The sequence below is a fragment of the Myxine glutinosa genome, chromosome 1 (assembly GCF_964187855.1).
Source record: "Myxine glutinosa chromosome 1, kmMyxGlut1.1, whole genome shotgun sequence".
Taxonomy (NCBI): Eukaryota; Metazoa; Chordata; class Myxini; order Myxiniformes; family Myxinidae; genus Myxine; species Myxine glutinosa.
The window spans coordinates 226,314,104-226,330,628 of NC_136261.1; the positions used below are offsets into that span (position 1 = coordinate 226,314,104).

Genomic DNA, 16,525 nt, shown 5'->3' on the forward strand with positions numbered 1-16,525 from the left:
GAATTTCCTGTAACTCGTAATTAATTAATCGTGTTCTGCTCCTCGTGTGCGGCCTTGTAGTTGTACCCCCGTCGGTGTTTGTTAACTTAAGAGTGTTTTGCTTGCCTCTTAGTTTTTTCCCTTCTACCCCGAACATAATACTCTGTCTAACGTTTTAAATCCCCACCCCCCCCCCCCCCCCCCAAAAAAAAAAAAAAAAAAAAAAAAACATTTATTTTCCTTTCTCCACGTGTACTGTTGTCTCATCCTGTATTTTCTGTCCAGATGTGCTGTTCGCGCCGCCCCCATTATCTCCTTGCCATCCACCTTTTGCCCTGCTCACGTGACTCATGGTGGTCCCTCTCGGCTCCCCCCCCCCCCCCCCCCCCGTTGGTATTTTGTGCATTTAAGATTGTTCACGGTTCTGTTTAAATATGTTTAACCTTTCCCCTTCAGTGTTTTATTCAGTGGTATATTACAACATGCTGTTTTTCTTCCTATTTAAAAGGCTTTTCTCAATTTCCTCTCCAACTCATTCCACTTCAAAAAAAAGAAATTCAATATCTTATCCCTCACGTCTCCCTCACTACATGGTCTAAATTCACATTCTTTCCACCCCTCCTCCATCGTTCTGAATCGGATTGCTAACTTGAAAATCAAAACAAACCCAATTTGTTATCAATGTTCGTCTTTCATTAATCATCCACTTTCTAAACTCCCCCCTTGCCCCTCCACTCTTAAACTCCCCCCTTGCCCCTCCACTCCTGAACTCCCCCCTTGCCCTTCCCCTCCTAAACTCCCCCCTTGCCCCTCCCCTCCAAATCCCCCCCCCTTGCCCCTACACTCCTAAACTCCCCCCTTGCCCCGCCACTTCTAAACTTCCCCCTTGCCCCTTCCCTCCTAAACTCCCCCCTTGCCCCTCCCCTCCTAAACTCCCCCCTCACTCCTCCCCTTCAAAACTCCCCCCCAACCCCTCCCATTCAAATCTCCCCCCATACCATTCCTCTCCAATTCTCCCTCCTCCCCCCTCCTCCTCAAAGCTGCCTCCTCCCCACTTCGTCTCCCTTCTATCTCATACCTCCACCCCCCCCAAACCTTCTACTTTCCTCTGCCCACCTCTCAAACAACCCCTCACTGTGCCTCATCCCTTCACCATCAAACCGTTCATCCTCCTCATCCTTCCCTTTCTTGGAACTCTTCTGCAATCTCTGACACACTATCAACTGCTCTCCCTACCTCCCCCTCTCATCCTTCATCTTACCCGACTCCTCCCCTCCCCTGTCCTGTACCCGATGCTCCCCCTCTCTCTTCATTAAAGGTATGGACCTCAAACATCCGGGGCCTTCGCTCAAACCTGATTGATCTCTCCATACAGGTTGCTTCTGACAATCCAGACTTGATCTGCTTAACAGAGACTTTCCTCCTTCAAGATGTCTCTGATTCCTTAATATCTCTTCCTGGTTACTCCCTCCTCCGGTATGATAGACCTGAGCCTCATCCTGGTGGTGGGGTGGCTATCTTTATCAAAAACTCTCTTCCTCACTCTCCTTGCACTGCCCTCTCTCCTCCTCACTCCCAGGAGTACCTCTGGCTACGGCTTCCTCTCCGCTCCCACCTTTTGTTCATATGTGTTCTGTACCGTCCCCCAAACAGTGATGACTCCATCTACATTTCACTGTCTGACAACATGGACCAACTTCTATCAACTCATCCCAACTCTCTCTTCCTCATATGTGGTGACTTCAACTGTCATCATGCCACCTGGTTGGGTGTGGGTTCCTCTCTCACCAGTCATGGCACCTCAGCAAAGGACTTCTGTGACTCACTGGGATTGACACAATCTGTCAATGTCCCGACCCGGATCTCAGCCAATGGAGTATCTTCTCTTCTAGACTTGGTTATGACAAACTTCCCTGCTAATGTCTGCTGCTCTTCTTCTGCTCCAATCGGTTCTTCTGATCATGTGCTTGTCAAAGTGGACATCTCTCTGGCCATTCTCAGAGAGCCTCCTCAGCGTCGACGAGTCTGGCATTTCACTCAGGCCGACTGGGACGGTCTTCAAGCATCCATCAATCGTCTGGATTGGTCTCCCAGCTCCACTGCCTCTGACATCAATTCTTCCTGGGAATTCTTCCAAAGCAAACTGATCTCTCTCATGCACAGATTTATCCCATCTCGCCTTCAGTTGTCTTACCCTTCCTCCCGTCCATGGTACACTGAATCTTGTGGTGAGGCAGTTGCCCTGAAACAACTTGCCTTTGCCTCTTGGAAGGCTAATCCAACTGAAGGCAATCTCAGTTCCTTCCACCAAGCTCGGAACAAGTGTGTGTCTACCCTCAGGAGTGCCAGGAAGCACTATCTCTCCTCACTCAAGAATGAACTCTCAAACCTGTCTCCTTCCTCCAAATCCTGGTGGCGTCTGGTCAAATCCGTTTCTGGTGTTTGTTCCCCCTCCATCCCCTCCCTTACCTCAAATGGCCACACAGTTGACATCGCACGTGACAAAGCCGAATGCCTCAACTCTGTGTTTGCCTCAAAATCCTTAGTCCCAAACCCATCTCTCTCTGTTCCCACCTTTCCCAGTCGAACCCAACTGCGCCTGGACTCTGTGTCCTTCTCTCCTGACAAGGTGGAGGAGTTTTTGTCAAACCTCGACTCTGATTCTGCAACTGGACCAGACGGCATCAGCCCACGGGTCCTAAAATCCTGCTGTGCCGCTCTATCTCACCCTCTCTCTGTTCTTTTCACCCTATCTTTTGCTCAAGGTCATCTGCCAACATTCTGGAAATCAGCAAACATTACCGCTTTACACAAAAAAGGTGCAAAAACAGAGCCTTGCAACTACAGACCAATCAGCCTGCTCCCAATTATCAGCAAAGTCATGGATTTCCATCATTGCTTCGGATATGAAATCTTTCCTCTTCTCCAATGGCTTGATCTCTGATCATCAATTTGGTTTCAGACCAGGTCACTCTACTCTGGACATGCTGCTTCTGCTGTCTCAACAATGGATGGAGGTCCTCAATGCTAAACAGGAAATCAGAGCTGTCTCCCTTGACATATCACGTGCCTTCGATACGGTCTGGCACCCAGCTCTGCTCACCAAACTCTCCTCCTATGGTATCCATGGAAATCTCCATGCATGGCTTGCGGACTTCCTCTCTGGTCGTAGTCAACGTGTGGCCCTGAATGGATTTCTCTCATCTCCCCTTCCTGTTCAGGCTGGAGTTCCCCAAGGCAGTGTGCTGGGCCCTGTGCTTTTTCTGGTCTTTATCAATGATCTCTCCGACTCTCTGGAAAATCCTCTCTATCTCTTTGCTGATGACTCCACTCTCTGCCGCTCCATTCCTCTTCCCTCAGATCGGCAGTCTGCAGCCTCCTCACTCTCTGAAGACCTGGACAAAATCACAGACTGGTCAAACAAGTGGAACATGTCTTTCAATCCTGACAAATCTCACACTCTTACTATGTCTCTCCGAAAAGATCGACTGGACAACCCTCCCATCTACTTTCTCAACAATCCTCTCCAAGAAGTTCTGTCGCTCAAGCTTTTGGGTCTCACTATCTGCCATGATCTTTCTTGGGAAAACCACATTTCCAAGCTGGCCTCCAAAGCCAGTCGCCGACTGGGCATCCTCCGTCGTGCGAAGTCCTTCCTAGGCATACCTGAGCTCCTCACCACATACAAGGCTTTCATCCGCAGCTCAATGGAATACTGTTCTCCCCTATGGGCTGGTGCTCCTGCCTCACACCTAGCTCGGCTTCACGCTGTTGAATCCAAAGCTTTCAGAATCATTGGAATCTCCCGCGATGAAGCTATCTCTGAGGGCCTTTCACTCACTCACCGCAGGCAGGTAGGTGGTCTTTCTGTCTTCTACCGACTCCTCTCCGGCCTTGCTCCCCCAACTCTCTCTGTGCTCTGTCCCCCAAATATTCCTACAGGTCGCACAAGATCTGCCAGCAACCCTCTTATGGTTAAACTGTCGAAATCTCGGCTATCTGCTCACCTTCACTCTTTCATTCCTCTTTTCTCCCGCCTCTGGAACAAACTCCCACACTCCCTTCAATCCCACTCCTCCCTCCAGGTCTTTAAAACAGCTGTTCACCACCATCTCTTATCTTCCCCCATCCAAAACCTTGATCTTTTCTACCCCCACTAATTCACCCCAGATCCACCTTGTTTGAAATTCCAACTTCTTTCCTGGAAGTCCTGGCAGTGTCCATATGTTTTATACCTCTCCCACCCCCCCCCCCCCCCCCTTCCCATGCCTCTCCCCCAAAGCCCTCTCCCTCCCACAGATCTCTCGATGTCTCCATGTCTCTCGGTCCCTGCTCTCAAATGTTGTGTTTGTGTCCTTCCCCCTCTCTCCCCATCTTGTCTACCGCTCCCGATGTTATTTGTTTTATGTGTCGGTTTGTCTGTTTGTCTTTCTGTGTGATTAATGTTCGCTCTTTCACGAGCCTCGATCTTGTATCCAAAAAAAAAAGAAGAAAAAAAAAAAAGAAGTGAGATTGATGGTGGATCGTGTGCCCCTTCAAGAAACTGAGGGACAAAGCATGGGAAGAGCAGAGGGTGCAAGTCCAGAAAAGAGATGGGAGCAGACAGAGAAACCACTCATCTGCTGCGATGGCAAAGTGATACACCCATGGACTCAGCTTTATCATGGGAGATTCCAATGATCTTGAAAGCCTTGGTTTCCAGGGTGACAAGCTGAGCAAGATATGATGCAGGGGAGCCAGCCTAGAGGGCAGAACAGTACTCCATCAAGCTGCGGATGAAGGCCTTGTAGGTGGATAGGAGTTCAGGTGTGCCAAGGAAGGACTTTGTACAACTAGGAGGCCCGTTGGTCCATTGGACCAAATTTTTATTGGTCTTCGTGACCTTGAAGCATACCCACCTGCCTGCTGTACTGCTTGAGCATTAGCTTGCCTTTCACCAAGCCCAGATGTGCAGTGGGCCCAAGCAGGAAGGCATGGGTTTGGGTTCCAAAGACCGCTTGGAGTTTGCAAAAAAGCACCTAAAGGACTCTCAGCCTGTGAGAAACAAGATTCTGTGGGCTTTCATATGTCTTTCACTGAGGAGAGGCTTCCGTCTGGCCACTCTGCCATAAACCCCAGATCAATGGAGTGTTGCAGTGATGGTTGTCCTTCTGGAAGTTTCTCCCATCTCCACACAGGATCTCTGGAGCTCAGCCAGAGTGACCATCGGGTTCTTGGTCACCTCTATTACCAAGGCCCTTCTCCCCCGATTGCTCAGTTTGGCCGGGTGGCCAGCTCTAGGAAGAGTCCTGGTTGTTCCAAACTTCTTCCATTTAAGAATTATGGAGGCCACTGTGCTCTTGGGAACCTTCAATGCAGCAGAATTTTTTTTGTAGGCGTCCCCAAATCTGTGCCTCGACACAATCCTGTCTCTGAGCTCTGCAGGCAGTTCCTTCGACCTCATGGCTTGGTTTTTGCTCTGATATGCATTGTCAGCTGTGAGACCTTATATAGACAGGTGTGTGCCTTTCCAAATCATGTCCAATCAATTGAATTTACCACAGGTGGACTCCAATCAAGGTGTAGAAACATCTCAAAGATGATAAAGAGAAATGGGAGGCACCTAAGCTAAATTTCAAGTGTCGTAGCAAAGGGTCTGAATACTTATGTAAATGTGATATTTCAGTTTTTTCTTTTTAATAAATTTGCAAAACTTTCTAAAATCCTGTTTTCTCTTTGTCATTACTAGCAACGGTACCCACCCTATGGGTGGGGCTTCAATTGGGAAGCCCAAATGGAAAGGCAAAATATCAGAAATTGAAGGCTTTTTATTTTATTTTAAACGATTCATATAAACATCCGTTGAATCATATCACACGCAAATCATCAAAATCTAAACAGCACATGGCGCCCATTTTGAAAAAAGATTGAATTCTGCAAAACGGAAGCGACCGCTGCACGTCTTTCTCAGTCGCACGTTTATGTGTGAAGAGTGCATGCCGAATCTGTAACACGGAAGCGGCCGCTACACCTGTTTCTCAGTCGCTTTGCACACGCTGCCATGTTACTTCGGAGCCGCACGTTTTATAGGAAGAGTTCGTCAGGAGTCTATCTACTCTCTCCTGGTACATAGATTAAACAGTATTTGTAGAATTTCAACAAAAGCCACATCTCTGTTCATATCGGTAAATATTATTCCATCGTGTTTGGAAAAACTGGAAAATTGGAAAACTTGGAAAAACAATATGGCCTATTTTACTCCCAGTGGTCCCAGGAATACCCACCCAAAATATCGTTGCGATCGATTGAGCCGTTTTTGCGGTACCTTCGAATGGACGGACGGACATTTGGTGAGTGTAGATTGATGAGGGAAAAAATGAATTTAAACGATTTCAGCATAAGGCTGCAACATAACAAAATGTGAAAAAAGTGAAGGGGTCTGAATACTTTCTGAATGCACTGTATGTTTTGTTACAATGTTATCATTATTTTTGTTATTTATTTTGTAATTGGAATGCCATGCCATGGAAGAACGTATTAAACTGCTATATACACATTAACATGGAGCGCATTTAAAACAAGGAAATTATTCTGGGTTCTTTGCAGTAAATTCGTCTAATAAACTCAGGAGATCATGACGATCATTAGAGTATCACACTCCACTTCAGAACGCTCCAGTAGAACTCCACAAAAAACATGGCGCGCGTGCACGCACACACACACACACACACACACACACACACACACACACACACACACACACACACACACACACACACACACACACACACACACACACACACACACACACACACACACACACACACACACACATTTACAGTAGTCTTAAAGAGTCTACAGGATATTTTGGGTCATCTGGGTTTTTTGGGTACTCGGGGACTTTTGGTTCATCGGGACTTTTTATTCATCTGGGTCTTTGGGGACTTTTGGGTCTTCGGAGACTTTTGGGTCATCTGAATCTTTTTGGTCATCTGGGTCTTTCGGGTGATTTGGGTCCTCGAGGACTTTTGTGCGATCTGGGTCTTTTGGGTCATCAAGGACTTTTGGGTCCTCGGGCATCTTTTGAGTCCTTGCAGGATCTTTTCGGTCTCAAGTGTTAAGGGTCTTCCAAGATCTAAGGGGTCTCAGCAGTCTAAAGGGTCAAAAGGAAATGTACATTTGAATAGTACGGAATTAATTAATAGATGTCAAGAAGTATTTCACGCGTACACGTACACACACACACGTACGTACACACACACACGTACGTACACACACACACGTACACACACACACGTACACACACACACACACACACACACACACACACACACACACACACACACACACACACACACACACACACACACACACACACACACACACACACACACACTCCATTTATAGCAGATGGAGGATGCCAGGTTTGCAGCTGGCGTTGGAGGCCAACTTTGAAATGTGGTTTGTCCAATAAAAATTATGGCTGATGGTGAGACCTGGGAGTTTGAATGACTTAACTTTTTCAAGATGATTGTCAAAATAACAACAGAAACGGAACACTTCTCTCCAGCAACTTGCACCACTTTTAGTATCCGGATCCAGATGTCTTATGTTCTTGAACATAGAAATATGTCATTAAAATATGTTATATCGTGCGATATATCAAGCATCTTAACATCATACGAGCTGTCTAATTAATCAATATCATAGGGATAGCAAAACGAGAGCTTGGTCTACAATTTATCAATTGATTATGCCATTGATTCAGCCTCCTTTGATCCCTGGTCCCTGATTCTGCCCTCTTCAAACTTTCGCTCCACTCTCATTTTCCTATTTTGCTCTGATGAACAGCTGATGGCCAAAACATCAGCTTCACTTTGCTTCACACGGAAGTTAGCATACTTTTCTAATCAATGATGCACCTGTTATTTAAAAAGATGCCATACTTCATGATATATCGCACTTTACAGGCCTACCAAGGATGGCCTGAAAATTATCTCGGCTTTATTTTTGGAAATGTACGTGGATCCCATGGGCTCACCGTGCTGTCTGTGGCTTGGATAAGTTGATGAGACAGCTGAAGTAGATGGGAGAGGCTGTCCTTTGGGGTATCAGGTACCTGGAAAGGCAAACAACCTGCAAGAGCTGGACAATACAATTGTCTGTAAATATCATTAATTTAGCTCATTTAATAAAAGATAAATACTCTTTTCCCAATTTTATTATACCCTTTACAGTTTACATCAACTAGCAAAGACTCTGTCCTTACTGACAAGAGAAAGAGGGAGCAGGATTCGGAGTATGTGTTTACTATTGTGCCGCTGTAAAACACACAGACAAACGTCTTCCCTCTCTGGGATAGTGTGGGTTAGGGGTTAAAATGGACAGGTAAAACGTAAGGTAAGATATGGAAGAGACAGAATTTAGGGATAGGTAAAAGAAACAATGATAGAAAACACTGGGGATGATTGTACAGTTTGAGCCGGTATTTTTATTAACGCCTTTTATACAATGCCGTCATGTATGTGCAATCCAGGTGGGAGAAACATCCGGTAGAAATTAAAGATGTGAAAGTGTCAATCACGATGTACAATTAGGTGAACCATCCAGAAAACGAACGATATTTTATAACACGTCGTCATCGTTGTTGTCATCGTCGTTGTTGCTATTTTTGTTTGTGGTCTCTTTCCATGTACTTTTATATATTTTTTTTACACTTCTTCATTTATCATTCTATATGCAATTCACCAAGTGTCCGTTTGTGTGTTTGTTTGCTTGTGTTTTACAGTGGCGCTCCTAGTCCTGCTTTTTATTCCTCCCGTCCATTAGGACGGGCACTTTATAATAATAATAATTATTATTATAATTTTAAAAACAATGTTCTTCACGTAAAATCGCCGTAGCCAAGGGATTAAAGTCACCGTCTTGAGTAAAATCTTCCCCTCTTGGATGCTGTTTGATTGAAAACAAATCCAAGCTCGAAATTTCTTTCTTCTTGCAGGCGAAAAAGCATTACACACGCACGGACACAGCTCCTTAAATAAACAATAAAACACACGCACAGACATATATGATGAATAGATCTGGGCCTAGTTTATCGAAGTTCTGGGATGTGGGTTTGGCACAGACATGATTTCCCAAAATGGCCTCCTTATGTATGCAAGTTGCCTTGCATAAAATTCAAATTCCATAATGCACATGCAATATGACATTGCACGTGGCATCGCACGTGGCATATCCACAATGAACGCTATTATATGTATAACTTGCGCAAACAAGCACAAGATAACAGAATGACATCAGCACCTTATTCACTCCAACATCCCTGTTTACAAACCTAAGTAAATGAATGGTTAAAACAGAGTCGAATGGTTAAAACACCATTTGCATCATCGTTATTCCTTAATGCTCATCAATTATCAAAACCGTATACAAGGTGTTTATGAGAAGCTTAAAGGAGCACAACGCCCTATTTTTAAGAAGAACTCCTGCCTCCCACCTGGCACTTCTTGACACTAAAAGTTCATAGCTCTCAAGATCATTGACATGTCCAAAGAGGATGCCACATACAGGCCTTGCTCCTCTCACACTGCTGACAAATTGTGAGCCTCACCCCTCTCATCTCCCATCCATTATGTCTATATCCTGCTCTTGCACTAACAGCTCTCTCCATTGTCCAAATTATCAATGTAATATTTTACACAACTAGCTGTCTAATTTTCCATTATTTTTCAATAATGAAGTCTTAACTTCCCCCAAAAATGTGACAAATTGATAACCTCTTGTCATTAGAAAATCAAAAAGCATTGTGACATCCATCAGTTTTTTGGAATAAAAAATATTATATTCCTTAACTTCGTCATCATGACACCCTTCACAACTCAAAAGCCTTGAAAATTGGCCATTGAAGAGCTTTCAAGGGTGCAGGCCAAGATCTGCTTTTACCTGCGACATGTCGCAGGCCTACAAGAGCTTCGCATTGCTGTTGTTGGAGTTATTGTTGTGGTCGATTGTTGAAATGTGCACGCATTGGTCGGACAGCTGCCGGACCACATCCACATCTGTTGCTGACTTCACCCACCATAGTGCTAAAACAAAATGATGATGTGGCTGCCATCCTGTTTGCCGGTGGGCCTAACACATTCAGGCTGTATAAGCCTCTGCTGATTATACACTGTCCAGCTATGTTGCATCAAATTTCCTTTGGCTTTATTTGGGTTGAGTGTTAGATTATTAGTAAGGTTTAATCAAGCCCATACGAGCTTCCCTAAAAAAATAGTGTTACGCAATTTTTGAATGGCGCCATATGCTTGTTAAATATGTGTTTCTCAATTGATCCGTTACTGGATTTTTACAGCCAATTCAGTTGCGCTTAATGACAAAGTCTCGTATATCGAATGACAACATAAGGTTTTTATGAACAAAAGGTTTATTACCACAGAGAGAGCGGGAGGTCGGAAACTTGGTAAATGAATACACCTCCAATGTTCTTGAGGCCCGAGCCGAGATCTACTGTAATCTATATACCCCAGAGAGGATAATAACATAACCCTTCCTGCTACTCCAGTTTGGAGTGGGTACACCAGTTACCTGAAAACAGAACCAGTTGTCTGTCAGCTTCGTAATTGATATTGAACAAAACTGTGTCCAAAGACCTTCAGAGATTAATTGTATGACGATGATGATGATGATGAGGGAGTTGAGTGAACAGAGGAGGTGAAAAATATATATTATGTGTCAGGGGTTATGACCACAGTGTGGACATTCTTGTTTTACAAAGAAGAAACACCAAACAGGTATGAAACTTGCAGATTATTGTTGTCTGACCCAACTCACCAACCTCTCGATGATTTCTCTCTGCTGTTTTGGTCCATGCGATGGGACACTGTGAAAAAGGAATACTGGCAGAAGCTCCTCACTCAGCCATGGTGGTCCCATTGCTCCCTGAGACCCTAAAGAAGTACCAGGTGCCAGGGGCTCAGCCAAGGCCAAAATGCGGAACGAAGGGTGGATTGGTGTAATACCACTGTGAAGGTCAGTACAATACAGAAAAATTAGCAAATTTATTACAATATTACCTCATATGAGAAATTTATGTGATAACATTGAATATATGCCCATAAAAAATGCGTTAGCCTCATACATCAGCACACTTCTTTTCCATTTGATGTTGTCATTAGAAAAAAAACAAAAAAACAAGGGTGATTAAAGAAGACATATTTCACACCAAAAGGAAGACCATGGTCTACAACAGATATAGTCGACAACAAAGGAGAGCCTTGATTCATCTAAATCCTAGGATCACTCCAAACCAAATAATTCTACTTCAATGTCATATCTGATATCAAGATATCAAACTTTCTTGAAAATTGTCAGTTTTGTTCCCTTCAATGGAAGGATTTCACACTGCGAACTAGAACAGCACTCGGTCGAGCGCATATCTCCGCCAGGCTGAACAGTTTGTTTTGTATCCCACTGATAGGCCGGATCTGGATTCGTACCTGAACCAAAATCTAATCGCCTTGTTCTTGTGCGAGATATCGTTTTTGGCTTTATCTCTCAATGGTGAAGAATCACTTAAAATATATTTTGAAACGTATATTTGCCTGTCTTTGGATTTCCAGGCTTGGCAAAATGATGTACCTCCAAAGTGAAATTCCAACAATAAATATGAAATATATTTTGACACATACCCATTTTAAATGAAACAATGGACAATGGTACAATGGACATTTCACTTTTTTTGGACTTAACTTTTACACCCTTCCTGAAACATTTGAAATCATTTCACTTTGCTGACATTTGTGAAATCAATCTAATGAAATAAAGAAATTGTGAATCCCTCGTTTCATTCACCAGTTTGACTCTTCTGCATGCAGCGGTGTTATGTGCAATTTGTGCATGGTTTAACCTTAATGTGCAGGTTTAGTAACATATTTGACTCCGCAGTCGCATTTTGAAAGTGTAATCTTGAAACCTTGCTTGATTGTTTTGCTATTTTCAATGATCGCGGCATCCTTATTCACTTCATTTATGTTCCAAACTTGTCAATTAATCAACTGCGCTACCCTTATTATCATGCCTTCCACTCACATTACTGTTTAAGGAGAAACGATAAAAGAAAATTAATACACCTGGAGAGGATGACGTGCAGGAAGAGAGTTTGGAAACTAAGTATCACTAAAACAATACTGAAGAATAGCTGAAACAGTGATAAAGATGATGGTGATATGTTTGGCTTGCCTCTGAAGCAGCTGCTCATCGGTGAGGCCCATTTGTACCTTTAGGGCCTGGTATCTGTCAGCTTGCAACAGCCGAGAGCCATCAGGAAGACTCAGTTCTCTGTCTTGCACTAACCTGGAAAGCAAGGTCATACAAGCAGCAATAAACCTCAGCAGAGACATCAGTAGAATCTGCAACGCTCTTGGAAAAACCTTGTGAGCTGCAATATGATCTGTAGCAAAGGAAGAGCCAAGAGGAGAAAAAGGCGAAGAGGCAACTGGTACACACCATCTCACTCTACTCCAATGTTCAGGTACTGGACAGAAACAATCAACTTCTTGTGTCAAACTTTTAATTTAAATGCAAAATCTCAAACCAGTTTACAAGGAATTACAGTAAGAAAACAAAAATTATTGGAAAGCAACAGGGAAAAAAGACATTTGAAACGGACATAAAAACCACAATTGTTGAATTTGAAAAATCTGTGAGCACCACAGTTGACGTGTGTAACTGGTGAACACTTTCATTATAATGCGAGGAACTAGCAAGGGATTCCCGTTGTTAGACCATACCTTTCTTACAGGTATGATTTGGTCAGAAAGAAAGACAAAAACAATCAATATTTGCCTAAAAAGACATCAGTGCTTAACCAGTTCTTAAATTAAGTAAATCAAATCAAATATAAATGTGTGCAGCTCCATTACGAGCCTCAGACCATGTATAGAAAAAAAAACCCAGAAATATTAAAAAATCTATAACATGGGTGCACCTAGAACCAGTGAAGTAAAGGAGGATTGGAGTGATGCAATCAAACTTGCAAGCTTGAACTACAATCCTGGCTGCCGTACTCTGAATAAGTTGCAAGGAGTTTAAAGACGCAGCGGGTTACAGTATTCCAAGTGCTATACTGAGAAAGTGTGAAGCAAAGTTTCAGTATTCCTCTGATTTAAGCAAGAACAGATTGAGGCAATATTGCACAAATGGAAGAAAAGAGATTTACACATTTTAATGATAGTGCGACACCCGTTCCCTACGGGGGGCAACAGGAAGGGTCATTCTTCCCTGGGATATATAGATTACAGGAGATCTACAGTCGGGCCTCAAGAACATTAGGAGTTGAGGGGGTGTTTATTTACCAAGTTTCTTGTGGAGTGCTCACCAAGTGGTTTAAGCATTTGAACAAGCATTCCATGCAAAACTGTAAGGAATGGCTGGCTTGGCAAGCGCTAGCTAGTTCTTGGTAACTGAACACATCCCGGGTTTCCTTCCTTTCAGCTTGGTGTTAAACAGCATCAGCGACTGTTTAAAAAGGCAATCATACATGTTTGTGGTTTATAATATTTTTTACTTTTGGTCGGGATGCTCCCATAAAAACAGCATGATAAGATGTTTATACACGTTGACACGGCATTTGTTCAAGGAGGAAACATCCCTTGGGGAGGGGGGATATTGTTAGTATTAATATTGTTTTGTAATGACATTAATATTATGCTCTTATATTTGGTGTTGTTATTACGTATGTACCGGTAATTAGAATTGCGTCTTTGGAAAAATGCCACGATAAAGCTATCTTAACACGGCTGAACACGCAACCCCCTTGGTGGGGAAAACCCCCCTGGTGGAGAAAACCATCTCGGAGAGGGGTGCAAATGAATGAGCTACAACCTTCATCGTGTGACCACTAGTCTTCCTGTTAAATTTGGTTGAGATTGGATAAGTAACTACCGAATGTATTGCAGTCAAAAATCGTCAGACAGACAGACAGACACCAAATTGCGTATTTTAGTATGATGATAATGCAGATTATTGAATAGAGTTGGTTCCATAGTGATCTCTCGATTTGAAACCGTGGAAACAGAGATCAAGAGGTGATCCAAACGTCTCACAATCGGGAGTTGAAGCTTTTTAAGGATGGATGAGGGTATCTTTTGCGGCACTGAGTTTCAGAGGGTTATAATGGGCATCCATATATTAAATTCAGAGAGGCAGGAATTCAGAGTTGTCGAAGATGCATCACAGGTTCAATGGAAAAGTAAATATGAGTATTATCAGTATTGCCATAAAAGCTGAAATTTAACTGACATAAAAATGTAACAGGTATATGCAGGTAAAAATAAAACGAGTTGACAAAGAATAGATCCCTGCCAAACACTCACAGATATATGAAGTGTTTCTAATGAATAGCCAATAATGTGTACAGATCTATAAGATAAGATTTAAGCCATTCAAGACAAAGTCCAGAGATACCAAGACAGGACCAAAGAAAGTCAAACAATATACACGACACAGTGTTTCAAAATTGCAGAAACATATGGATATTTATTTTACAATCTTATTTTAATAATTTCCCAAATTACGAGTCACTGACAAACATACACATACTAATTCTTGTATGTAGGTTTCTTTGGACGTTTTTTAACATTGGGGTCATTCCATGTCAAATCATCAAAGAATCTGCCGTCATCTCTCAGATTTTTGTAAAACTTTGGGAACCAATTGGGACCCATGAAAAACGGCAAGAACTCAAATATTTTTGCTAACAGCCTCTTAATTAGTGAGATACAGACTAACGAACTTTGGACTAATTAGCGCGACGTCGCGAATTCAAATGGCCATATCTCTAAAAGTATAACACCTAGAGAGCTGGTTTTGGTGTCATTTTAAAGGTATTTTCATGCCCTATGAATTTGTCTGGGCAACATTTTCCTACCTCCAACCACAAAAAGGTTATCACAAAATATAAACTTCAATTGTGAATCCCCAAAAAATGTATCCTTCAAATTTCCTCAAATTCATCCCAGAGGTACCTTATGATGTCAAGAAGCTTCCACATAAATTTTGTGATGGGCACTCCAATAGTTTCTGAGATATGAGCAATAATGTACATGTACGTATGGCATATAGGTTCGAAAATCAGCATTTGTAATGTATTATACAATCATTCTAACCTAGCCATGACAGGGAACACAGGGAACAACCATCAATTGCTTTGAAGTATCATATACTTTCATTTTCAACTGGGCCTGAGGGGAATTCTCATCTGGGGAATTCCAACTGGGATTTCCCATGTGGGTAATTCGAGGTGATGCAACTTTCACAGTCTAAGATCCCCAGGGAAAGTCCAAGTTGGCTTAGTGTAATGCTTAGGCCTGCCACCAACAGAAATTGGCAGTTCACTTCTGAAGGAGCTGCAGAAAAATGACGACTGCCAAGGAAAAGTTCATCTTGAAGCAGAAATCCTGCTGCAATCCCTTTGGAGCTCATGAAAAACCAAAGTCGTCTGGCTTGAGAGCTGTTAGCCAAAAAGCCATAGCCGCTCATCCAAGCCTCAAACTGCAAAGTGCACAGAAAATCTGTACCCAGTGTCGTAAGAAACTGGCAAAAAGACAACCAGGTGTGGTAGAGACTCAGAGTGAAATACCATTACCAGTGACCAGCAGCGCTATTAGCAGTAGTGAGGACAATGATGGTGGAGGTGAATCACCAATACCAGGCAGTTCAGGGGAGTTTGAATTTCATTCTCCTGAAATGGAACTGAATACACTGAATGAGTCTTTGGGATTGATTGGAGAATCACCTATTCCAAAAAAGAGACTTGCTGCAGATAAATATGTGAAATCCAAAACCAAGAAAATCGGTGACACTGTGAAGAAAAAATTGGAAATCGCGACAGGATTACAGTGGATTATGATGGTCACTGGTGGGTTGCATGTGTCATGGAACATACCCCAGAGAGGCATGAGGTGGATGTTAAGTTCCTCCATCCACATGGACCATCCCCATCATATACATTTCCGGAACCAGCAGACCCTCTCACTATTGACTACCAGGATGTGCTTACTACTGTTGAACCAACCACTGCAACTGGAAGGACATATTGTATTTCCAAGAAAGAAACAAGTGCTGCTGTTGCTGCATTGAAGAGGAAATTGAAAGCCTAAGTCAGGTTAGTGAACACTGTGTACTTGAACTCACTTATTGATTGTATAATACATTACAAATGCTGATTTTCGAACCTATATGCCATATGTACATGTACATTATTGCTCATATCTCAGAAACTATTGGAGTGCCCATCACAAAATTTATGTGGAAGCTTCTTGACATCATAAGGTACCTCTGGGATGAATTTGAGGAAATTTGAAGGATACATTTTTTGGGGATTCACAATTGAAGTTTATATTTTGTGATAACTTTTTTGTGGTTGGAGGTAGGAAACTGTTGCCCAGACAAATTCATAGGGCATGAAAATACCTTTAAAATGACACCAAAACCAGCTCTCTAGGTGTTATACTTTTAGAGATATGGCCATTTGAATTCGCGACGTCGCGCTAATTAGTCCAAA

The 16,525-nt window shown here is 43.0% G+C and overlaps 1 protein-coding gene across 2 annotated transcripts in view; it reads right to left on the reverse strand.

The window, feature by feature from the left end:
- Positions 1-16,525, reverse strand: part of VWA8 (von Willebrand factor A domain containing 8) — a 189,884-nt gene that overhangs the window by 110,397 nt on the left and 62,962 nt on the right. The window contains exons 14-16 of one of the 2 annotated variants that reach the window (XM_078784476.1): positions 12,202-12,315; positions 10,795-10,984; positions 8,000-8,077 (exon numbers count right to left, since the gene is read on the reverse strand). In XM_078784476.1, the coding sequence (XP_078640602.1) occupies positions 8,000-8,077; positions 10,795-10,984; positions 12,202-12,315 (382 nt within the window). Of the gene's footprint in view, positions 1-7,999; positions 8,078-10,794; positions 10,993-12,201; positions 12,316-16,525 lie in introns of both variants that reach the window. The other variant, XM_078784480.1, reaches the window with a different exon arrangement.